Here is a 25,476-nt window from a genome sequence, read left to right on the forward strand (position 1 = left end):
AGCAAAACTTGAAGCATTGCCAGCACTTAAAAGCATGAAATAGTTTTCTGCTATTATAGTGTTTTATTTAGAAAATAATTTATTGCAGGACAAAGTGAAGTGATACATGGCTGGTTCTTCACTCCTGTTTTGGAAGTTTCTCAATGCAATGCCATTCTTAGTGCAGTTGCAACCAGTGATGTTTCTCAGCAGCTTCATGGATGCAGATGGGCATGCTGACTAAATCGGCAGACAAACCTCAAATCCCTGCAGTCCCATCTTCCCGTTTTGTTCCTACGAACTACTGTATTTCATATCATACTCACAGTTGACAAAAAATTACAGCAAGTGGTTACTGTTGATTAATGATTCTTAATTCTAACACTTTGCTTCACAGTCTTGTTATATCTCTGTGGTGGTGATTCAAGCAGACTTTTTAATTAAAGATTGCAAAGGAAATTATGATTTGGATTGAAATTCTCCATAATAATGAGTATGAGACTTGAAACTTGCAGGGTTGTGGCTTTGTTCTGAACATGGGAGAAGTGAGAAGTTGAAAGTTTGATGATAATTGCTGTCTCAAAAATATAAGATCTAAGCCACAAGTAAAAGGATTTCTCAAAGTGCAATCCAAATAAAAAAAAAAAAAAAAGAAAGCTGTAATTAGTAATATTTTTATTTGTCATTGTAATTTGCCTGTAATGAAAGACTCAGGTTTATTTTTTGTGCTGTATTTATTGATGATAATTTTTAGAAGAGTATATTTCAGGTGTTGTTTTAAAAGAGCATTCTAGTACAAACTTATGGGGATAGTCTCATTGTTTGACTTTCAGAGACAGCAAGAAAGATAAATTCCCTCATTAAGGAAACTAAACCAAATCAATATATTTCTGCTTCTCTGTATATCAAAACTAACTTCTTATATGGAATGTTTTAGGAAACATCATTTGCAAATATACAGAGAAAAGTTAGTAGTGAATTGCTGATCACAAAAAAAGAAGAATTTCCTTTTTAAAAAAATGCATGCTTACATGAATGAGATGCCTTACAATGATCAGAATATTAATGAGACAGAACCACCTATATTTCATTTTCTCTGTGGCAAAGAATGGCAAATCAAAGGTTCACAAGTGCCAAAGGCAGCCCACTGAAACTTAGGCTGTTCAACATCTGAATGATGACTATGGTTATGATTGTTGTCTTTGTCAAACATTTACTTTAGTAAAAGTAGGTATGTAGGTCAATGAAAACTATATGAGAGATTTGATGTAACTTGGGAATCATTTATGATGTGGGGAAAAAAAAAAAAAAATCAGAGCTATGAAAGGAATGAAGAAAGGAAAACCACTGCTTTTCTTGTTTGACTACCAAATAAAAACCCTTGTATTCCTATGTTAGGGAATGATCTTTGATATAGCTGACACTTTGTAGACACTGCAGGTAAAGTTAACATACTGCTAATGAGAAGGAGACAGAAGAGAGTTTGTCCGTAACATGTTTTGCTCTTGAAGAGAAAACTATTTCTTTCAATAGTGTCACAATTTAAGTTCAAAGAACTAGGAAGGACAGAAAAAGTGAAAGCAAATACTTGTGAAAAAAAAAACCTAAACTTTAACAAAACTGTTCTGAGTAAGTTGCTGGGGCTGTCAGTCAAGAACTATAAAACAAACCAATCATCCTCACTAATTGTTTTCCACTGCCTGAAAAATAAATTATTTGAAAAAATGGCTATATAGAAAAATACTTCCAGTAACTTGGAAAATTATTCCCTCCATAAAAGTTTGCAAATGAAAGCCCCCACCCCCTTTTTTTTTTTTTCCTCTCTTTAATTAGCAAATACAGTTTTTGTTCAAATTTAGCTGAACTATTTTAAAATTTAAACTTACTGAATCTGGCTGAGGTAAGAACCCAAAAGCTTTAGACAATCTTTCAAAAGGTAAGCTCTATTTCAATAATATGAAGCTTGTGTTTCACATAGTCTGACAAAGCCTACTGGCAGTTACAGATGAAGAACAGATCTCATTTAAATTTGTCATTTGAAGATGAGGACAAATACTACCAGTAGAGGGATGCTTTGAATAATTAGCAATCAAGGCCTTTAAAATATAAACACACTTCATTTCATTATGCTTGTATCTCTGATACTTTTGATTCTTTGACACCATTAGTCAAACAATGAAAGGGGGAAAAAAAGTAAAGCTGCACATACCTGTCACTTGTAGGCTTAGATTTCTGTCAGAGTTAGGGAAGGTTTTGAAGCATGTCTTCATAAAAATGAGCACTTTGATGCACTAATCACTGGTATGGCAAATTGGATGTTCTGAGAAAGAATCTATATATGTCTCATTGTTCCCAGAATGATATATTCATGGGTCACAATGAATTAGAAAATAATCTGAAGAATCTGTTAAAGTGAAGGTGATGTTTAATATTATAATCATACATACCATTTCATCCCTGCAAATTTTTAAGTCCAGGCTGGATGGGGCTCTGAGCAACCTGAGGTAGTGTGAGGTGTCCCTGCCCACGGCAGGGGGTTTGGAACTAGATGATCCTTGACATCCCTTCCGACCATGACAATTCTATGATTCTATATGTATTCTGCACCCTTAACACAGACCATAGATGAAAGCATTTTTCATGTAGTTCTAAAAAGGGAATTTTTAGTTTGTCCTTCTTCTACGTGTGCTTAGAGCTGGCTAAGAAAAAAGGAAAAAATAATTTTTCTAATTTTTTTTTGTTTTGTTCTAATGCTCCCATCTGAAACTAATGGCATTGTTTACTGGCAACTTGTATTTGCAATATAAAATTCAGCAAATGTAAAATAGATGGAATAATCAAAGCACAAATATAATAGACATAAAAATGTGCTTTTGGTCTTTATATGCTGCAGAAAAAGACTGTGTCTGAGATAAGAGAAATATTTTATTCCCAAGGCAATAACCAGTGCCATGTGACTGTGTATGTAGTAAAAAGTGAAAAATCCAAATTTATTATATGGTCCAAGGTACTTCTTTCCTCACACAATACAGAATTAGTGTTATCTTTTGTTCCTCATAGACAGATTTGGGAGTGGTTGGTTTTGGTGTTTTGTTTTGTTTTGTTTTGTTTTTCCTTTTTCTGCTCTTATATCTCACAATGTTGTTTTTAAACCTCTCTTATCACATACTGCATTTCATTACTCATTTCTAAATAGTAATCAATAAACAGGAACAACATTCTATTACATGACAGGTTTGGCTATCATGGATGGTATTGTAGTTTTCGGCAGGCAGAGGTGAAGAGGATTTTATAGTAACCAGTACCTGTATTAAAATGGTTTCAGAATGTGTACTTTTTTTTATTTTAAAATATTGTTGCAGTAACCTTAATATTTCACAGGCTTTTCATGACAAGTAATATAAACATTAACAAGCCAACTGTAGAACTAGACATAAATTTTCAAAGCATTATATCAAAAAATTAAGTTCTTCCAGCATTTTGCAGAATGTATGGCTATGCAGCTCCACCATCAACACTCAAATCAAAATCCTAATCTATTGCCACAGAGATCCATTGGCTTAAGTCAGGATGTGAAAAATGTATAGATAAGAACATTAACAGTAAGCTCTGAGCATAAACTGCACTACACAGATCTAGCATAAGGAATTTTTCTGTAGAAGGAAATACTGTTTTATTTATATATTTAGATAGTACTGAGTGAAGGCAAAATATTATTCTCTTATTTTTTTATGTCTATATAAATAGAGTTTCACATAAGTCTCAAGAGGATTTGTTTACATCTTCATTGGAACAGCACACAGGTCCTGGAATCTACTTAAAAATATTTATTTGGGATGGATGATTTTTTAGGTTGGTTTTTTTTTTTTTCATTTGTCCCATGTGTCTTAATTTATTTTCTGCATTTGCATTTGTACAATTTGTCCTATATTGTCAAAATACTGAGTACATCCTTCAGGACCAAAATATAAACATGTCAATACAGTGCTATTTATTGCCACAAGTGTATTTGCCTTATGATGTTATCTCTGTTGGTTTTCATCATCTACTAAGTAAATGAATAAATAGATATTTGGCCTTCACTGTTTCTATATTCTTAGACAATGGTCCAGCTATGTACCACTGTTCCTAGGAAATGTTGTTTACCACTGACAGAATTTTCTGTCCTTATGAGAATATCCAGGTTTGTATGAAACACCTATGAATGAAAAGAAGTGCATATGTAGCTGCTAATTCTTTGCATTTATAGTGCAAATTTACTCATGCTAAATTTTGGCATTTGTAATTCTGTATTCTTATGATATCACTATAAATGAATATGTGGACAGTCACCTAATTTCTGAAAAAGAGCAGCATCTCAGAAAATGTTTCTTCTTTCTGTAACTAACTGCAAGTCTCTACTTTTCTGCTAAGCTTTGTATCAACATTAACATGTTTCATTTACATGGAATAAAAAAGGAAAAGAAAAAATGTTGCCTAACATTGAGATTTCCTACAGAATTGCTTGTCAAAATGACAACACAAATGCATTATTTCTCTGTAATGTTTGAGACCAAATTTAGTAGTTAGGCAGTAACTGGTCATCTAGTAGGACTCCCAAGACAGGAATGGAATGCCAAGGATACTTCGGGAACTTCCTAAAATGTAGGAGGTTACCAAAAGTTTTCTTTCAGGGGAGAAGGCCTTTCTGCTATTCTAACTAGTGGAAGTCACACTTATTTGAGAGTCTGTTGAGAATGTTCACAGAGAAAAGTTCTAATGGATCATGTCACAGATTGCACTGGCTCTCAAACCATAGTGACATTAATTCATATCCTTCTAAAGTGGTACATATTCAAGCTGGGCAGTATACATTTCTATTGACATATATTTTAAGTGTCTCCCATTACTTCCTTGTTGATGGCATGTTTTGTGTTTTTTAAACTGAAATTTGATTATAGTTAGGGTCAATTTTTATCTAACTCACAGTATCACAGTGATACTCCTGCTGTCAATGGAATTTACAGTAAATATGCAGTGAATAAATTTTATTATAATAGATTTAAGTGCCTGAAGGAAATTGTATTGAAAAATTATGGGGGTTTAATATTTAAATTTTATATACTGTGAGTTAGAAATATCTCAGACTACCTATTTTTTACTTGTTTGGTTTTTTTTCTTTAGTAAGTTTGAACTAGGATTAGACTGTACTTTCTTGCATTTCTATCCTTGACATAATAGCTTTGATATGAATCCTTGCACTTTGCTCTGAGGAAATATAAGTCTTCACACATGTATGTTTATAGTTTATGAGTTTGACTCCAGCAAAATGGCTAATCTTTTGTCTGCAGGCTTGTGAGGGTTATCTGTCCAATAAATTGAAATCATATGTATATTCTAATATAAAGAAGATATTTTATGTAGATAAATATGTGAAAACTTCTTTCCAAGTATTATGCACTCTTTTTTCCTTTTTTTTTTTTTTCCCCCAAGGACAGTGTGATAACACAAAACCTATAAAATATTTTTCAGCATCAAAACAAGTTTCTGAATATTTATAAGAAATGTGAGAGAAGTGAACCCAGTGGACTGTCACTTTAATAGACAGCTCATTTCAGGCAGATGTAAAAAAGTTCAAAAAGAATTGAAAATGGTCAGATCTTCCTGTTATTTAAATGTGTTACTTAGACTGAAGTAAAGGCTGATCCCAAGTGAATATACAAACTGTTGGCTGTTTTCTGAAAGAAAAAGGGAAGCAGAACACTAGGAGTCAGAAAAGCAGCTTTTCTAAAGTGTCATAGGAAGCAAAGTGCATATGGAAAATATTTGTGCAGAAGAGGTCTCATGAAGTTATAGATCTTGAAAACTGGTAAGAGGAAAAAAAAAATGCAGTCTAGTGAGTCTTGTCAATCAGTATCTGAAGTATGTTCTACAGAACTGAACAGACTATATACACCAGAAAACTGGGGTTTGGTTTTGGGGGGCTTTTTTTGCATTAAATATTAGTAAAAAGTAAGTGTACTGAGAAGAAAACTATAATTTTCTTTTCTCTCATCAATACATATGAAATGGAAAAGTACTATAATTTATTTTGTGAGTGAAGTGTGACAGGTAAATTTGTCCCCTAAAGGTGTGTACAGCATAATACTCTCAACATGTAAATCTTTACATCTTGATAAAACACTATCCTTACCATGGTTTGACAATGAAAAGTTTTGTCCTCATTTTAATTTCTGATAGACATAAGATTATGAACATAGAAAGTAATTTTTAGCTTGCAGTAGTATTTAAGTGTATTAATTTAAAGTGCTGTGTGATGAACTGCAGTGCTCATCATTATGAAATGTACCCACAGCTTTTGTGAAGCCCTTGTTTCCTTATCTTTAGCTTAATCGCTGAGTTGCCTGGAGTTTTTATCAAATTTCTTTCTAAAACTGAGCTTTAATTCATGGTTTTAAAGTTGCACTCTGCTGCCTTTAGATAATGCATAGATTTAAATGACTGATAGTCCTTGAACTTAGCCTATCTTGTAGACCTCAGTGAGACTAAATAGTCAGTTCTAAAGACATATATGTGAACTGCTGGAGCAGGTCCAGAGGAGGGGCATGAAGATGATTAGAGGGCTGGAGCACTTCCCCTATGGAGACAGGCTGTGAGACTTATGGCTGTTCAGCCGGGAGAAGAGGAGGTTCTGGAGAGAACTTGCAGCCTTGCACTACCTGGCGGGGGGCCACAAGAAATGTGGGAAAGGACTTTTTACAAGGGCTTGCAGTGATAGGCTGTGAGGGAAATGGCTTTAAGCTTGAGGAAGGTAGATTTAGACTAGATATGAGGAAGAAATTCTTTACAGTAAGGGTGGTGAGACATTGGAATAGGTTGCTTGTTGAGGTGGTGTTTGCCCCTTCCTTGGAGGCGTTCAAGGCCAGGTTGGATGAGGTCTCGAACACTTGGGCCTAGTAGAAGATGCCCCTGCCCATGGCAGAGGCATTTGGAACTAGATGATCTTTAAGGTCCCTTCCAACCCAAATCATTCTGTAAATCTATGGATCTAGGAACCTATGTATAAGGAAGTCTATATACATAAGGACCTTGTATATATTGCATATCTAAAGGTGTTATGTTTGGGTTTGTTACTGTGGTATGCTGAAAAATAGCAATGTAGTTATAACTTCAACTTCAATGCAGAAACATCAGTCAGTAAAAAAAAAAAAAAAAAAAAAAACAAAAAAAAAACACCCAAACAAAAAACACAAACAAACAAAAAAACTGAATGAAATTGTTTAAAGAAATTCCAGAAGGCTGTAATGCTACAGATCACATCTTGAAAAAAAGTCACCACATTTTTTCTTCTCGGTGTTTCAAAAAAAGGCTAAATTTCTTATGAAGGGTTAGTTGCTAGCTCTTCTTCAATGATTTCACTCTTCTTTTTCACACTCCATATGCTTGATTTGTCACCTGTACACAATTATGTGAGCTCCTTGCTGTTTTCCTCTTTTGCAAGGGTTTTGGCATGAAGAAATATCCTAATCAACATAATCTCCTCAAAGTTACTGTGGAAACAAGGGTTCTGTGAAAAAAATGTCAAGATATCGCATTCACAGAAAAGCTATACAAGACCAGACAAAATCTTGAAAGCAGAAGAGAATCACCAACTGCCCTGTGTGTGTCACAGAGTGAACCTTCAGGAATGACGGCTGCCACTTCCCGGTCATAAGCAGTTAAGCGTAAAGTGTCACCTAGATCCAAACCATTTAGTCTGACACTGGATCTTGATTTCTTAAGAACCGTATTTCAGTTCTGAAGTTGTAGAAGACCTAGAGATGCTTTCCACTTGCAAGCCTGGCTTAAGCAGGGAACTGCTTTCAAAAGGGGCTGCTTCATAGCCCCAAAGTATGTGGCATAGGCAAGATCATATTTGTGTTATTCTACCTCTTCTGGAGCACCAGCTGCCTACTTGGTCCCGTATTTCATATTCCTTGACCTTGGTTCTCCTTGATCCCATAATAGGGTAGTGCCATGGAATTAATCACACTTATATTCAGGTGGAATTATTGGTGCATTTATTCAGTTCAAAATATGAAATAATGTGAGGTTTTATTCTGTCTAAAGAATTAGTGTGATTTGCTTTTACATTCTGCCTTAGTTGAGAGCTTATGAAAATTAAGACAGCAATGACTTCTTTTTTTTTTTTTTTGGACAAGTGTTACATTATTTATACCTTCAATTATTGCTGTTCTTTGTTCATCTCCCTCTCTTCACTTCCTTCTTTCAGTTCCTCAATCCTTCTCATATTTCATAGGCATTAGGTCATTTTTTTCACAATTTAATTACACTATCTGAAATCAAACTGAGGCTATCTAAGTGTTGTGGTCTGATCTTGGGTCACTGTTGAGCCTCATAGTTATACAAACTTATGCACCGAGTAAGTACATAAGGAAAATATGACCAGTTTGACTAAGTTTTGAGGTTTGTGGGTTCATTCAGACATGGAAAAGGGTAACTTAACTGATCAAAACTGATGATGATATTAACTTGACTTGAAGCAAAAAAGGTGAACTTTGTTCAGTTGTGAGCATCAGAATTAAAGTGCAGAAATAATAATGCAGTGCTGTGGGAGCATTTAATAGAATAAGATGCAGTCACTCAGAGACATCATTCCATTGTATTTCTTTGATCCATCATGCTTTACACAGTGAAGCTGTAGCTCACTATATTACTTCCACCTTTCACTTAATTAATCTGTTCTGATGATACAGCTACTTGTAAAAGAAATTCTGCAACATTCAGAAGCCTGATTTGCTCATAAAATAACTAACACAATTTCACTTTGATCATTTTGTACTTTGAATGTGTCTTGTCAAACCAGTCTTAGATGGTGTCTTGACTGAATGATGCATCGAAATAGCATTAAATCACCACTTCTTGGTTCTCTTTTTAAAGTCTGTACTCAGGGATCTGCAGCTTGACATGAAGTATGCAGTATCTGCCTTTAAAAATGCAAGAAGCTCAGTTCATATCTTTACTCTAGAATTAATTTCTGAATGAGACAGTTTGGCCAAAACTTTGAATTTCTTTTTGTGTTACTTATTTCATCTTCATAACTATAGTAAACTACAAAACCACTTAGAATTATTACTGTGGGACCTTATAAGATTCTATCACTAGCACATGTACCTAAGTCTTATAGGGTTATCATTTTTTTAAACTTGTAAACATACTTTTATGGCAATAGTTTCAGATAATTGTAGGAACTTAAACTCTTTATTGCACACTACTTGCAATTTCTTCCAAGGGGTAGCCTGGATGGCTGTCTTATGACACTTATTTTTAATATTTTTTTTATGTGAAGTTTAAGGACTTTGTCATGAGACTATACAGTCATGATAACGTCACTAAGATAGGACTTTAGCTTTAAATACTTTCCAACCATATAGTGGGAAGGCTAAACTTACTCAGCTATGCTATGCTGTTTTTAAAAGCACACTGTCCAAGTGGAAAGGCATTGATAGTGTTCCTAAATGATGTCAAAAGAACGCAGGCAGTAATCTGATTCTCCCTTTAGGACATTAATCTTTTAACAGTAGTATCAGCTGAAATTGGCATTCATAATTCAATCATTCAAGAAGGGAAATTGCTTTTGGCAGAAAACAGTTCGGAACATCTGCAACAAGCGCTCAAAACTGCTGTTGTGCTGAACGGATGTAGGAAACACCCATAAAGTTTCAGAGAATATTCATTACATGCAGTACTCATTAAGCAATTTGTGAAATCCACCATATTAATTACACTGCTTAGAAGTCACCTTGAAATAGAGATTTTTTTTTTCTTAGAAATCAGTACACAAGGAAAAGACTTTAACAAAATGCTTTTCGATTTTCTGTTCAATGGAGGATGCACAGGGTTTGCTTTTCCTTTTTTAATTCATAACTCTTAACGAAGTTAATAGCACCTGCACTATTATAATGTCCCTCATAATAAACCTATATATCTCTTTAAAAAATGCAAAATGCTGTGAGAGCTTTTAACCAGTAGTATATTGTATTTATTAGGAACATGATCTCTAATTTGGAATTTACAAAAATGTTAACTCAGTGAAGTGGTCATTTACTGGCAAGTGTGTATGTTTTGTGCATATTTTCTGACTTGTATTGCTGATGACTGAGTATTAGCTTTTACAAAACACAATTTATTGCTTTATGTTATAAATCCACTATAAGCGGACCAGTCTTCATATTTTTTCACCACAGAAGCAGTCGAACTTCACTCCATATTTTTTTTTCTGAGAATGGCTTTCAACAGTTTCACAAAATAAAAGTATGTTTTTTTTCATATCATGTAGTTAATGATATATACATTTTTGTGCAAATGTTCATCATTGGTGCATACTGTTTCCAGACTGACTGTTCAAATCACCATCCCTGACTGAACTTTCATCTCCTGGTGTCTCGTCGTTGCTCATAAATCAAACCAGGAAAGAGGCAATATACAGGTTGACATTCAAGAAATGTGACAAGTTGTGGGAGTAACTTAAAGGCATACAAAAATACAAGGAGCTTTCCTGTAACAGTCATGACAATTGGCATACTTCCTTTATATGCTTTGTACAATCTACCAGATAACATAGGGTTTGGGGGTTTTTTATTTCTTTGTTTTGGTTTTGGGTTTTGTTTGTTTGTTTGTCTTTTTTCCCTCTGTAATAACAGACATTACCTTTCCTTGCCAAGGAGACAGACACTCTGGGAAAATAGTTCACACATATAGTTTAATATGTGCATTCCTTAACTGAAACTTGTCAGTTGTCTTTTATAACTTGTGATATATGAAGAAAATATAGTATTTATTGCTTCCTTTTGATAGTAAATACAGTGATAAGGAAAAAAACATAACCTGATGATCTGAGTTTTATTAGGACATTTTATATTAAAAACATTTTAATGACAGTAGAAGTCAGTACTGTTGACTGAAAAATATCAACATTCTTTAACAGTTCCTTGTAATTTTGCAGTTTAGCAATTTGGTTAATTCTTTGTAATTAGTTTTTAAGGAAGCATTTCAGGGGTATTGCCTCATATAGTTCTTTACTTCGCTCAAGTTTTTTGCCAAGGTGAGTAAAGAAAAATTATTTGATGGAAAAAAATTTCAGGCATGTATTAGTCTAAAACAGCACCACAAAATACTTTAATATATTTGCTACTACTGTGGTTTGGCACAGTGTTGAACAATACAATTCACCCCCAAAAAACATAATTTGCAAATCCCCAAATACTACTCCTTCCTAAATATACATGATATTCTTTTGAATTATGTGCTTGTTGCCCTGGCTCTTATTTTACAGATTTATTCTTGCTGTTTGCAGAGATTTCTATAGGTCTTTATAGTCAATCCCTGTTACCAGTGTAAATGATCACTGCTGTAGCTCAGAAAGCACTTCGACTTTGGGAGAGGGACAGCAACACACTGCAGAGCATCCTCTTGGTAGTGGGGTGTCACAGGGCTCCTTCTCAGGGGGGAGGAATGGGGAGAGATGGCAGGAGAGGAAAGCATAGTCACAGTGTTTAACTCAAGGCATGCAGGGAAGGCAATAGACACTCCCACTGTTGAACTTCAGAGATAAAGTAAGACCTGGAGGCATGATAGTGAGATCTGTAATGCAAACTTGAACATTTTCGTGTTTTACAATTGTGGGTTTTTAAAGGTTTTGGGGTAAGATAGGCAAAGTCATTTGAGATTTGTACATGACTGGATATTTCTCTAAATTTCTACCTGTCATTAATGTGATACATTTCCATTCAGGCAGCAGAGGCCAGGGAATGCCTTATGCTGAGTAGTTTTTGAGCAAAGGAACCATGAGAGAAATGTATTCAAGGGGCACTAAACTTAGATGCCTTAGGGTCTGCCTTATACTGAAGATAATGAGTAGAAACAACTATGATATTGTCTTTGCCTACTTTTGTTCTTGCTCCATCTGCTATAGATCTGCAGAGTTTCCTTCATAAGACAAGTATTCTCTTTGAATTATATCTGTCCATATTATGCCAGCTGAACTGCACACAGTAAATAAGTTTAAAGAGTGCCTTGTTGTCTTTATAGGAAATAAATTGTTTAGCCATAATGAAGAAGGATTATCAAGCATCCTTAAGGAAAATACATTCCTTTCAGATACAGAATATAATGTTCTTTCAATAAATAAGGAAAGAAAAAGGTTGGCTGTTGTTTTGTTTGTTATTTTTCCAGATGTCTGTAGTACAAGGTAATCACAAGTTAACCAGAGGTCAGTGCTGTAAGCAGCCAAATGTTGTGACTCTGCTGGACAAATGTGCCCAAAAGGCATATTAATAATGTAAAAGTAATTCTCTAAAGAACTGATAGAACCTAGCTTATCACTGTATCCTTGTATATTTGTGTGCTTTGATTACTTCTGTAGCAATGCATAGAATTCTTCTATTTTTACATTCAAAAATACATGCACACACACACACATATAAATATATGCATAAGAGAAGACTGCATACATATGGATTTTCTTTCGAACTGGTCTTTAGTCACAAAGGTCAAACTTTAACATTAAAACAGTTGAAGGGCAAGAAACTCTATTACATGCAGTTATTGATGTTGAAGACCCTGACCCTTGCCAAGTAACCCAGGCCGTAGGGGGCCTTTACAGTAGTGTATTAATTAGGAGAGCTCAAAAATCATGTTCAGTCTGTTTGGGTCTAAATCCAATTAAACAAACAAACAAACCAACACACAAAACAAAACCACAACCACCAAATAAAAGTGGGAGGTGGGGAGAAAATGAAAAACAACAACAAAAACCAAGCCAACCAACCAAAAAACAAAACAAAATCCCACTGTGCAGGACTAACAGTAGATTCGGAACTCAAGTGCTATTGGAAATTGTGCAAATCTGCAATTGTTGGAGCTAAGCTACTATCCCCTTCTCTAAACAGCTTTCATTTTTGCCTTGGTAGCAATTACTGTGCTGTCTGACATTATGGAAGAATAGTTTCTGTTCATTCAAGTGAGCTAAAAATTTTCAGAGCAAATGGCATTCTTTTAAAAAATACTAATTCAAAGAAAAATCACAATATCATAAGCATGAGTTTTTGTTAGTCTATAGGCCTCCCTATACTCCCAAGTTTGCAGCACCAACAGTGCGAGGCACATTTGCCCTGTGTCCTTCCTCATAACAGGAGACCTCTTTAAATCAAGGACAATGTCATGCCTATTCTGCCAGGCTCCCTGAATCCAAAGTCCTTTGTCCTCTGAAAAACCTTTCTCTAGTTGATTGTTAGAATCGTAGAACCATAGACTCATTGACGCTGCAAAAGACCCTTGAGATTGAGTCCAACTGTTAATCCATCCTTGCCAAATCCGCCACTAAATCACGTCTTCAGTGCTTCATGTACATTTCTTTTAAATACCTCCAGGCTCAGCGACTCAACCACTTCCCTGGGCAGCCTGTTCCAATGTTTGACAATCCTTCCAGTTAAGAATTTTTTTCCTAATATCCAATCTAAACCTTCTTTGGCACAAATTGAGGCCATTTCTTCTTGTCCAATTGCTTGTTACTTAAGAGGATAAACTGTCCTCCACCTCACTTCAACCTTCCTTCAGGTAGTTGCAATGAGCAGTAAGGTCTCCCCTGGGCCTCCTTTACTCCAGGCTAAACTGCATTTACCTCAGTCACTCTTCACAGGACTTATTATCTAGAACCCTCACCAGCTTTTTTGCCCTGCTTTTGACATGCTCCATCACTGTATTGTCCTTCTTGAAGTTCAGGGCCCAAAATTAAACATGATATTCGAGGTGTGGCCTCACCAGTGCTGAATATGGGGGGACAATCCATTCCCCAGTGTTGCTGGCCATGCTATTTCTGATACCAGACAGGATGCTATTGGCCTTCTTGACTGCCTGGGCACACTGCTTGCTCATATTCAGTCAGCTGTTGACAAACATCCTCTGGTCCTTTTCCACCAGACAGGTTTCCAGCTGCTCCAGCCCAAGCATGTAGCATTACATGGTGTTGTAGTGACCCAAGTGGAAAACCTGGCTCTTGGCCTTGCTGAATTTCATGCAGTTGGCTTCAGCCCAGCCAGCCTGACCAGATTCCTCTGTACAGAGCCTCTCTATCCTCAAGCAAATCAACAATCTCACCTGTCAGGATCTTTGAAAAATGGCTAAGGAATGAACTCAAGCCCTGGATCAAAAATTACTAGGTCCCACCCTTGCTCTTTTTGACTGGTTCAGCTACTTGCTCCTACATGCATTGGGAACAGAGGCAATTTGCCCTATGAAACATGGGTAAAAGCCTTTCTGACCACAGGATCAGTTCCTGTCCCCTTTTTATGTAGGGATACAACTCTAGTCTTTGGATGCACAGGGAAGGGTACAGAAACCTGGTAACTTGGCCTGAACTGGAAGCCAAGAAGATTTCTATCACCTAATATGGGAAATTAAATGGAAACCACACTCTGAGGTTTTAAAAATGGTAAGCTCTGAGAAAATCTAGAGACTGTTACAGGACACCATACAGTCCAGATTCAGAAAGCCTTCAAGACTTCCTTACTTCTGCTGCAGTATGACAGGGTGGTTTTCTGAACTGCCTTCAATCCAAGCACCTCCAGACATCTAGGCACACTTAACAGCTGCCTCTCACTTCAGGATATCCTGAGTACATCTTGCCTAAAAGATTGGAACACCTGGAGACATCAGCCTAGCCTCTAGGAGATCTGACAGCTGGTTACTGAAACTGAGAATATGACAGCAGCATTGAACAAAGGATTTTAAAAATACATTGCTGAATCTTGAGATGCCTAAGGAAATATCATTTATTGAAAATGTTTCAGAATTTCCTGCTTATTCAACAAGTTTGCCTATCCAAGGTCTTAGTAATAGAATGTCTAAGCCCATGCTATAGCTAACAATGTCTACAGAAAAAAACTTAGATTCATAGTGTTAATTAGAAGCCTTATAATTCAGAATACTTATTTTTATACATACTTAAATGCAGGGTTTTTTGTTTTTTTCAGATCACTGAAACTGTATTTGTCAAATAAGTGAAGTGAATCAAACCAGTCCAAAAGTAGTCAGTCAACAGAAGAAAATCTTGCATAAAAGAGCTTTCCACTGGCACATTCTGAACCTGTACTTCTTCTCCCTGTATCATCAAGTATCCCTGTAACTGAAGGAAAGTAATTTCAGCAGTAATGATTGTGGTGGGAGTGGCCAGGAAAAGGTCTGAGCTCCTTAATTGTGTAAGATTTACTGTGGGAACATTTACAGTACAGTCACAGAACATTCTCTTGTGCACCTTTAGGAAAGGACTAATTATTTAGTTCTGTAGTTCTGAGGCCCTGTCACCTGAAGGGCTATCCATGCAACGAGAAACTTGCATGAAAAAAAGTAAAACCCCATACTATGGTAGCTACTTCCACTTAACCTACTGGGCTGAGTAGGTGGGAAAGTTTTTTTCCCCAGTCCCTTAGAGTTAATGCTTTAAGAGTCACTGCAGAGTATGCTCAATTGCAGTGTATGTACAAGAGGACAAAGCAATCATTTTCTGGCTACTATGCATGATAGTTCCATTTTTGGAAGCTTTTTTCCTTCAGCAACTAGGAAAGAGATAAAGGATGGCTGAGGGCTCGGGTCCAGCCAACATGGATTTAGGAAGGGCAGGTCCTGCCTCTCCAACCTGATCTCCTTCTATGATCAGGTGACCTGTCTGGTGGACGTGGGGAGGCCTGTGGATGTGGTCTACCTGGACTTCAGCAAGGCCTTTGACACCATCCCCCACAGCAAACAGTTGGCTAAGATGTCAGCTTGTGGCTTGGACCGCAACACTCTGTGCTGGGTTAGGAACTGGCTGGAGGTTCAAGCCCAGAGAGTGGTGGTGAATGGTGCCACATCCAGCTGGTGGCCAGTCACCAGTGGCATCCCCCAGGGATCAGTGCTGGGCCCCATCCTCTTTAACATCTTCATTGATGATCTGGATGAGGGGATTTAGTCAGTCATCAGCAAGTTTGCAGATGACAACAAGTTAGGGGCAGATATTCGTCAGTTAGAGAGTGGAAGGGCACTGCACAGGGACCTCGACCGACTAGACAGATGGGCAGAGTCCAATGGGATGTCATTCAACAAGTCCAAGTACCAAGTGCTGCACTTTGGCTACAGCAACCCCATGCAGAGCTACAGGCTGGGGTCAGTGGCTGGAGAATTGCCAAATGGAAATGGAGAGGGACCTGGGGGTGCTGATCGACAGCCACCTAAACATGAGCCAGCAGTGTGCCCAGGTGGCCAAGAAGGCCAATGGCATCCTGGCCTGCATCAAGAATAGTGTGGCCAGCAGGAGCAAGGAAGTCATTGTGCTCCTTTACTCTGCATTGGTTAGGCTGCACCTTGAGCACTTGAACGTGTCCAGAGAAGGGCAAGTCTGGTGAGAGGCCTTGAGCACAAGCCCTACAAGGAGAGGCTGAGGGAGCTGGGATTGTTTAGCCTGGAGAAGAGGAGGCTCAGGGGTGACCTCATTGCCCTCTACAACTACCTGAAGGGTGGTTGTAGCCGGGAAGGGGTTTGTCTCTTCTCCCAGGCAACCCACACCAGAACAAGAGGACACAATCTCAAGCTGTGCCAGGGGAAGTTTAGGCTCGAGGTGAGGAGAAAGTTCTTCACTGAGAGAGTCATTAGTCATTGGAATGTGCTGTGTGGGGAGGTGGTGGAGTCACCATCCCTGGAGGGTTTCAAGAGGGGATTGGATGTGGCACTTGGTGCCATGGTTTAGCCATGAGGTCTGTGGTGACAGGTTGGACTTGATGATCTTTGAGGTCTCTTCCAACCTTGGCGATACTGTGATAGTTGGAAGAGTGTCTCAATAAAGAACTTATGACAGAAACACCAGAAAGAATCTTGCCACTGACATACCTGTTACAGCCTCTGATGTAAGACGTATATCGTGGCTGTCTTTGTGAACTGTTTTTATGACTGGCATTGCAGGAAGCATGTCATTATCAATCAGAAGATGGGAAGGTAGATTATTCTGTTTAATGACAGCATGAAAAAGTTTCCTTGGACTTACTGAAGCAACGTGGCTATAAGAAGAGCACTGTTATTAAGGACTTTTAAACAATTGTTACTAAGCTCAGTATTTGAGAAATGTGGATTTTTTTTTACATGATAATACAGAGATCAACATGGGATCTGCAAGGCATTAAAATATACTTGATAGTGCAATCACATGGCATGACTCATTGAAGCTCATACAGCTTTATTTTTTGCTGCATGTGTATTAGTAATGGTATAACTATCTTAAAGACTTGTTTTGGCAGTACAGCATACCCAGTTAGCCTCAGGCAACTAACTTCACTCCGTCCTGCTGTGAGTGTTTCTGTGGGTACATGAACTCAGTGGTGTAAGTGTTTCTGTGGGTACATGAACTCAGTGGTGTAAACCTGTCTCTGATACATCATGTGCTGCAATCACATACTTGGATTTCTTTTTTTATATGGTGAAAGTGGATTAAAATGTTTATACGTGCATGAATGTGTACAGCCTCATCCTGTTTTCTTGATGATTAAATTGTTCTGAGAGAAACTGAAATAGAAAGCCTGCTTACAATATGTTTTATGGTCAAGGTAAGGCAATGTGTTCTTATATTCTACTTCACACTATGATGCTATGTAAGGTATTTCTACTATTACAGTAGGGGACATAATAAACAGCAAAAATCAATTGGGGGGGAGGTGAAGTTGGCTGCTGCTCCCAGGTGGGAACATGCTTTGAAATCAGAAAATGCAGTCATGTAGCCAGCAAGATGATGAAACTATACAGTGCTGAATATCAGCCTTTCCAATAGCTTTCCACAAAGCACTGAGCATAACACCGGTAATACTCTCCCCAAGAGGTAACTAAAGATTCTTCTTACAAACTGTGCTATCAAAAAACGATTGTCTGACTGCGTATGCTTGGAAAATAATGTGAACCTGAGTGTTCAAATAGTGGTACTGCTCCTAGTAGTTTAGTTAGGAAGACTCTAGGGACTTGAGCCTTTTCTTTAACATCTGTATACTCCTAGTCAGAACAGGTTTATTTTGGCCTCTGCTTCTGTAACTTATTACTGAGGGCTTCCCAAGGACAACAGGGTCAGGGCTTCTTGTAAATGAATGTTCCCTGTGGGACCTGTAATGAAGAGACTGTTAACTAATTATCAGTCTGTTTGGAAGGCATTCATTTTTTAATTGACCTCAAAGCACTCAAGGAACAAAAGAAATCTGAGCAAAGATTATTTGGGTCTAAGGCAAACAAGTGAGTCATTTTCTTTCATGCAGTAATTTCTGGAGTTTATTGGAATCCACTGGACATATATGTTTTTCAAATTCAATATTCCACTGATTAAAATTGGGAGAGTGGTGTCTGATGACACGATCTGCATGTTACAGAGAAATTTCCATCCTTTCCTTTCACTGCCATTTTCTGTGTAAATAATGTTCCCATCATCACTTGTCAGGCCAATATTACAATGGAATTAATTTAAAACATAATCTGTTTCTTTTCAGTTTGAGTAGGAAAGTTCAATTCTGTGACTTGAATGTCAGGTGCAATTTTACAGAGGCTGCTTGCAGGGCTGTTATACCCCACAGAGAAGATAATTATACACTTAGAAGGAGCCCTAGGACTTTCTGGTTAGGGAAGAAGTTTTTTCCAGCCAGATGATATTTTAATTTTCATTATTTGAATATTGACTGAAATTATGAAACTCATGCTTCTAATTTAATTTTGGCTGCTAAGTTAATGCAGAAAACATGACATTGTTCTTTTGGGGGTGCATGTTTAAGGTGATTGTAAGACAATTTTTTCTACAACACTGGTTCTGCATATGAGTAATGGAAAAGTATATGTGTATTGGAGGAGAATACTTTTCTATAATAGGAAATTAATTATGTGATCATGAAGAGCTCACACATGCTCCTGATTTCACCAATAGAGCACTTACATTGACAACTTCAAAAAGTAAGTGTTCAGAAACATTATTGCCAATACAGTAAATGGTTCAAATCTCAAAACAATGGGCAGGAGTTAAAACTGAATGTTCATCATATTATTTTTAAAATAATGTTAAATCATATTCAAAATTATTTTTAGAAATACAGCAAATTAGAAGAAAAAATATAATTAGAAACAAAACTCCATCTGTTCCAATCCTTTCCCTTATAATTCTATGAGGTAGAAAGCCCTGAACTGCATAATTGAAAAACAATAGAACAGGTTAGAAGGGACCCCAGCAGATCATCTGGTTAAAGGCATTGTGGGAAAGGGAGTCTAGATAGGGTTAACTAACATCCTGTCCAGTCACATCATGAAAACCTCTTGCAATGGGGACTCCACCACATCCCTGTGGAGTTTCTCCCAGTGAATGATTGTTCTCACTTGAAAACATTTCTTTCTTATGTCAAGATAAAAACTCTCTTAGTGCAGCTTCTACCTGTTGCCCATTGTCTTCTCCATGTGGCTCCTTGTGAAGAGAGAAACTCCATCCTCTTTGTAGCTGCCTTTAAATGCTGGAACACTGTCAGGACGTTCTCCCTGAACCATCCCTTCTCTTAGGGGAAAAGACCTAACTCTTCCAGTTTTTTCTCACAGATCAGATACTCTAGCTGTTTGATTTATCTTCATGGCTCTCCTTTGGACCTTCTCCAGTCTGTCCAAATTTTCCTGGGAAACCAGAATGCAATACAAAAGTCTAGCTACAGTCTGACAAGCACTGAGTAAAGCAGGATGGATTGTGTTTCTGTCTCTGCTAGTAAAGCCCCTGCAGATGCAGCCGAGTGTCTGATTTGCCTTTGCAGGTGCTGTGGTGCGCTGCTGACTCATGTTTCATTTGCTGTCCACCAGGACCCCAGATTATTCTCAGCAAGGCTGAGAACATCCCAGGTGGAGGACTTTGCACTTGCCTCTGTTAAACTACATGCTGTCGATAAATTACACTTCCTTCTCCAGGCATGGCTGAGTAGGAACAGGTCTGAAGCAGCTATTTCTGATTTTCAAGAACCTGGTTAATGACAAAGCCCAATCACATTAATCTAATCTGCAGGATGAAGAACGCAGAGCTAGCTTCCCTTTCTTTAAGCTCTGTTGATGCATACAGGATGACCAAGTTTGAAAATGCACCTTGAATTTACCCCTTTTATTTATTAACATTTATGTTTTGCTGAATTTATGAAGCAGTGTGATGACTACACTTCTGTCCTCACTAGGCCTGCAGTTAGGCCTACCATTCTGTCAGCGGAACAATACCAGATTTTTAAAATTCATGATTAGGATAGAAACTATAAAACATTGACTGACTCGGAAATAATTGTTTCTGAAATTGTTAAACTTGCATCATGGCCCATAAAAACTCTGGCTGATGTAAAATATTTTATGTGATCGTGCTAGAGTTTTTAATAATGTAACAAATGCTTGCATCAGGTGTTCAGGAAATCTGGCAGTGATATTGTTAAGTGTAATGTTCTATTCTATAGGGTTTACAGTTCCTTTAGATGGTATTTTCTGCAAGTAGCTAGTTCTGACATTCTGATACACAGTAGAAGCATTGATTCGGCTTCAGAGTTTTAAGTTGTAATTTTTTAAAGACTGTTTTGTGGTTTGTCGGATATTACGGGGGATACCAAGCTGCAACATATGTGATTATAAAACAAGTGCTTTATGAATTGTTTTATCAGACTTAAAAGCAACGTGCTATCAGGATTACCAAATTCAACCACAAAACTTGCCAATTTGGATAATGTGAAAGGTGGCGTGATATTACAGCTGTAATAAAACTGAAATTGAATAGTGGTAGCTGAAGTTGTAGTAGGCAATTGATTTGATTTATATAACACAAGCCATGTGAGGAAAAATATGTAGGTCAGCATCTTCAGCTGGAAACAGCAGTTAGAAGAGTTGTGGTAGGTCACCGAGAACTGCTGAGTTAGTACTTGTTTAGCCTGGCAAAATGCTGGTGCAGCCTAACTATTTGCTGTTGAACCTGTCTGAGGAGACACCATTTGCAACAAGGAAAAACTAATCAGTTACATCTAATGCCACTTGTGGCATTAAAAATCTTCACTAAAATTAGCATAAGTATATAGGCCATATGGAGTTTCCCAGGGCAAGAATTGGTACATCAGCTGTGAACACATTTTCAGCCTGCAAAATACTTAAGGTGTGTAAATACACAAATCAGTGATTAAACTGGAGTAATAGAACAATATATAACAAAATGCAAACTGTAAATGATCCTGTACAGGGAAATAGAGGAAGCACAATCAAATATAGCCTCCATAGTTATTTCTAATCCAAGGAGTCTGCCAACATATTTACACTCAACCCCCCCCCCCCAAAAAAAAAACCCCAAACAAACAAAAAAAACCCAAGCACACCAAAACAACAACAACAACAAAACCCCACACCCTCAAAAAAAAACCAAACCAAACAAACAAAATGCCCACAACAACAAAGAAACAAACAAAAACCAAAACAATCACTTCATTAAAGAAAACAATCCTGGCAGTTTTGGTTTTGGTTTTGTTTGTGATTGTTTGGGGCTTTTTTGTCCAAGGAGTGAACTAATGACCTGGCAATTCTAACATGAATTGAAGGTTTAATAAGAACAAACGAAAAACAATTAAGCAGCTTTTAAAAAAGCAAATCAGAATCAAGTATACAGAAATGACTGCTTGACAGAGAGTTTCCATTTGCCATTCCCAGGAAAGGGCCCAAGGTTTTTGTCCAAGTTGTGAGCCTTTGGAATCTACAGCCAGTTGGAGCCAGTACCAACCTGCTAGGGCTGATGCGGCACAATTTCTAAATATTTCATCTTTGCAAAGTATACTTGAACCTCCTTTGACCTACAAATACCCCATTGGCACAGAGCAATGGAAAATGCTTTTTACTTATCTATAATCTGACCAGAACCTCCAGTACAGGAAATAGGAGGAGGAAAAAAACTTGAAGTATAATATGAAGAGTAGCATGTTATTGTTTCTTTGTAACAAAATTCTGGAAATATATCACAGGTGGGGAAGAGAGAAGAACTAGAAATATGGTTTCAAGAAAGCTTAAAAAATGCACATGGTTAATATAGATGATTTAGGAAGATACATCATTAGGAGAAGAAAGCAGTGAGATGGTGTTGAGGTTGTGAGCATTTCTAAATATGAGTTCCATGTTTCAGCAGCCAAGAATCTCAGGAATGAATGAAGACCTGATGGATTAAAAAGAATGAAATAATGAAGTAATGAAAACACATGTATATGAAATAACTGCAGTAGGAATTTGGATAAGCTTGTGGCAGCCAAGGCAGGGATGTCATTTTTGTAGCAAAGGATAAGTGAAAGAAAAATTATTATTACAACAAAAACCAAACAAACAAACAAAACCCCCAGCTATACTCTATACTGAGTTTGATGCACTTTAATTTGCATAATACTTAGCATAACATAACATCTTGAACTCAACCCATGGATGTTACTTTCTAAGCACATTGCCTTGATTATTAAATCAGTTCAGTTGATAGTCTGGCAATTATGAAAAACAAACTTAACAGAGGAAATAAACTGGAATTTTATAAAAATTATAAAAACTGGTTGTCATTTTGTTGTTTGATCAAGCACACTGCACTGCTTGTAATGACACAGCATTTCTGTTTTCCTTGGCTTTCTGACATCTAATAAAAACTCAGGACATCACTGTTACTTAAATAGTACTTACTCTGTCTATTATGGTACCTCTACCGACATTTTATTGGTTGAATATAAAGGGTGAGGCAACCATTATTTTGCCATCATGTTTGACAGCAACTGGCTCAGTAGTCCCTCTGTGTGTTGTTTATGCCACAGATGTGTGATTTCAAGAATGGAATGAATTTATAGTGTTGAGAGAGTGTAGTAGACATGGGGAAAAATGACTTAAAATACTTTGATGGTGAAAGGATATCTGTTTTTCCAGGTCTGCACAGTGTTTTACATCATGATAATTTTAGGCATGACTGGGACTTGTAGGCAGCACTGCCAAACAGTAACTGATAATAATGATTATTCCTGAAGATGTATGTCTGTGAGCTTTTAAAAAGTCTTGCAACTGCTGAAAGAAATCTCATGGTATTACAGTTCATATATTAAGAAATCTTGCAGGGAAAAAAAAAAAAAAAGTGAGGTTGATGGGTCAGATTTGAGGAATTTCAAATTAAAAGACTTCATTCAAAAGCTGAAACAAAACATGGAATGCGTATTCAAGACAATGTTTTTTTCTAAGCATGTGCAACCTCTTTTTGATGCTGTCTTCAAAATGATGCAGCAGCTAAATGTATTATACCTCTGGGAAGCATAAACTTTAGGGCCTGATTCTCCTCACTACGTAATAAGAATGGTGAAAAGTAGCCTTAAAGTAGGTATAAATTACATTTAAATCTTTTTTATGGCTCAGCAGTGGAAAAAAGAGGCATCAATATAAATGAGAATCAGGTCCTCAGTATTTATTTAACCCTTGGGCTTTGTATATCATTTTATTTGCACCTTTAAGAGATTTGCAGAGGGATTTTTAATCAGGATTTGGTGTACAGAAAGCTAAATGTTTTCATTGCCTTACAAGTAGCTTTAATCATAGAGGCAGATTATTCTTTTTATTTCTCAAGAGGGAATGGTAGAATTTCCTGCCTTTGTACAAACTGAGCTAAATGTTTCTGACACCCATAGTACAGTGTCAATTGGAAATTCACATTTCACGTAATAACAGACCATTTTAATTTCATGAGCTAAAGAATTGGTTTCCACTTGCAAATTGTACTGAAGAAAGCAATACTGTCAGAAGAACTGGCACAGTGCTTCAAGAGATAAATCTATTGAATTAAATAAGAGGCTTTCATTACCTTTTACATTGCATTTCCATATAACATAAGCACTAATTAAACTCTTCATTGCTTTCTCCTATTCAGCAGAGCTATTCTTATTCTGTCTGACAAGAACTACTGCCCAAGAAAACACGTAGCACACAAATACAGTCATTAAAATACACTTACTCAAGCAGAAGGGAAGGAAGAGTAGAAAGGGAAAATATTTTGATGCATTTGGGCAAGTGGGACCTATAAAGAGAAATACATAATTTCTGGTTTTGACAGCAAGGCAGCTCTGATGTCTTGTAGGAGGTCATTTCATTAGGTATTTCTCCAGGCATTTTGAATACAAACAGAAAGCAAGCAATTGTCTTTGACTGTTTAAGCATATGTCTGTTTATAAGGAAGGATTCTTCAGTGTGAGGAATCACTTTCAGTGTTAGACAATTCTACCTTTTGAACTATCAAAACAACTCTGCAAAGTGAGTCTCCTTTCCTGTGTGAGGAATGTTCAAGCATGGCAAAGTTGTACAGACTCAAAGCATGCGTAATAATGTAGTCAAACCTTAAAGAGCTCTTTGGGTAGCTCATGTTCCTTGACTGAATAGACATCATGAGTATTTGATACTGCGACATTTTTATCTGTATTCAAATACTTCTAATTAATTTTTACTTCTGATTCCAGGGGAACATTTGAGAATCTGCCCTCAGGAATATACATGTTGCACCTCAGAAATGGAGGACAAGTTAAGCCAACAGAGCAAACTGGAGTTTGAAAACTTAGTGGAAGAGACAAGTCACTTTGTACGCACCACTTTTGTATCCCGGCACAAGAAGTTTGACGGTAGGCTGGATGTAATTTACTTATTTCAAGGTTATTGGATTTAAAATCAGCTTTTCATAATAAATTCCAGTGTTCTTTTCTTCACAATTAGGTACCACATTTGCAGTTGTCAGTTTGGCTAAGATAAGGGTTAATTTACAGCTGGTATGCTTATCAGCCTTCTGAGTATTGCCTTTAATTGCAATGACATTAAGAATTGGACTGTTAAGTGCCTGCAGGCTTGGCTAATGTTAAAAAAAATATATTAGATATGCATAGAGAGGTTTATAAGTTCTGTCTCCTAGTCTCAAATGCAAACTTTAGGTTTGCAGTTAACTGTTGCAAGATGAACTATGGATCTCCCATGATTTTTTGTTGTTGCAAGGCAGTTTTTTGTAGTTTACTTTTTATAGCCTTAGTGCTGTAGTCTTTTCCTGGATGATTTTCTTATCATGTACAGAGTCTCTTAGAGGGTTTCTGGCTTCTGAATGCTAAGGTCTCAGTTGCATTTGAGAGGGATTGTTGTGCAATCCATTTATTATCAAATGCACATTTTATACATAGAAAGAATTCACAAGAACCGTTTGGGATTTTTTATTTGTTTTTTATCAGTTCTCTTTGTAAGGGCAAGGTTTCAGTGTCACAATTTGCTAAATGCTTGTCTTTAATAAGGAACATTGAATAGTTTTTATGGTTGTGTCTGTGTTTACAAGTCACACTGAATTGAGTTCTTCTCATAAACTGCAGATTAGGAAAGAGTAAAAGCTTCAGAGTACTCAGTCATGTCTTTATCTAAATATAAAACCTGTATTTGTGTTGAAAGTATCCC

At 36.9% G+C, this 25,476-nt stretch overlaps 1 protein-coding gene across 1 annotated transcript in view; it reads left to right on the top strand.

Annotated features, from left to right (window-relative positions):
- GPC6 (glypican 6) overlaps nucleotides 1-25,476 on the top strand; it is an 842,052-nt gene that overhangs the window by 239,781 nt on the left and 576,795 nt on the right. Inside the window, exon 2 of the mRNA XM_068166885.1 lies at nucleotides 24,510-24,668. Within this exon, the coding sequence (XP_068022986.1) occupies nucleotides 24,510-24,668 (159 nt within the window). The remainder of the gene's footprint in view (nucleotides 1-24,509; nucleotides 24,669-25,476) is intronic.

This window comes from Melanerpes formicivorus, unplaced genomic scaffold (assembly GCF_026170545.1).
Source record: "Melanerpes formicivorus ecotype bairdi unplaced genomic scaffold, bMelFor1.0.p_v2 SCAF_110, whole genome shotgun sequence".
In the NCBI taxonomy this organism is placed as follows: Eukaryota; Metazoa; Chordata; class Aves; order Piciformes; family Picidae; genus Melanerpes; species Melanerpes formicivorus.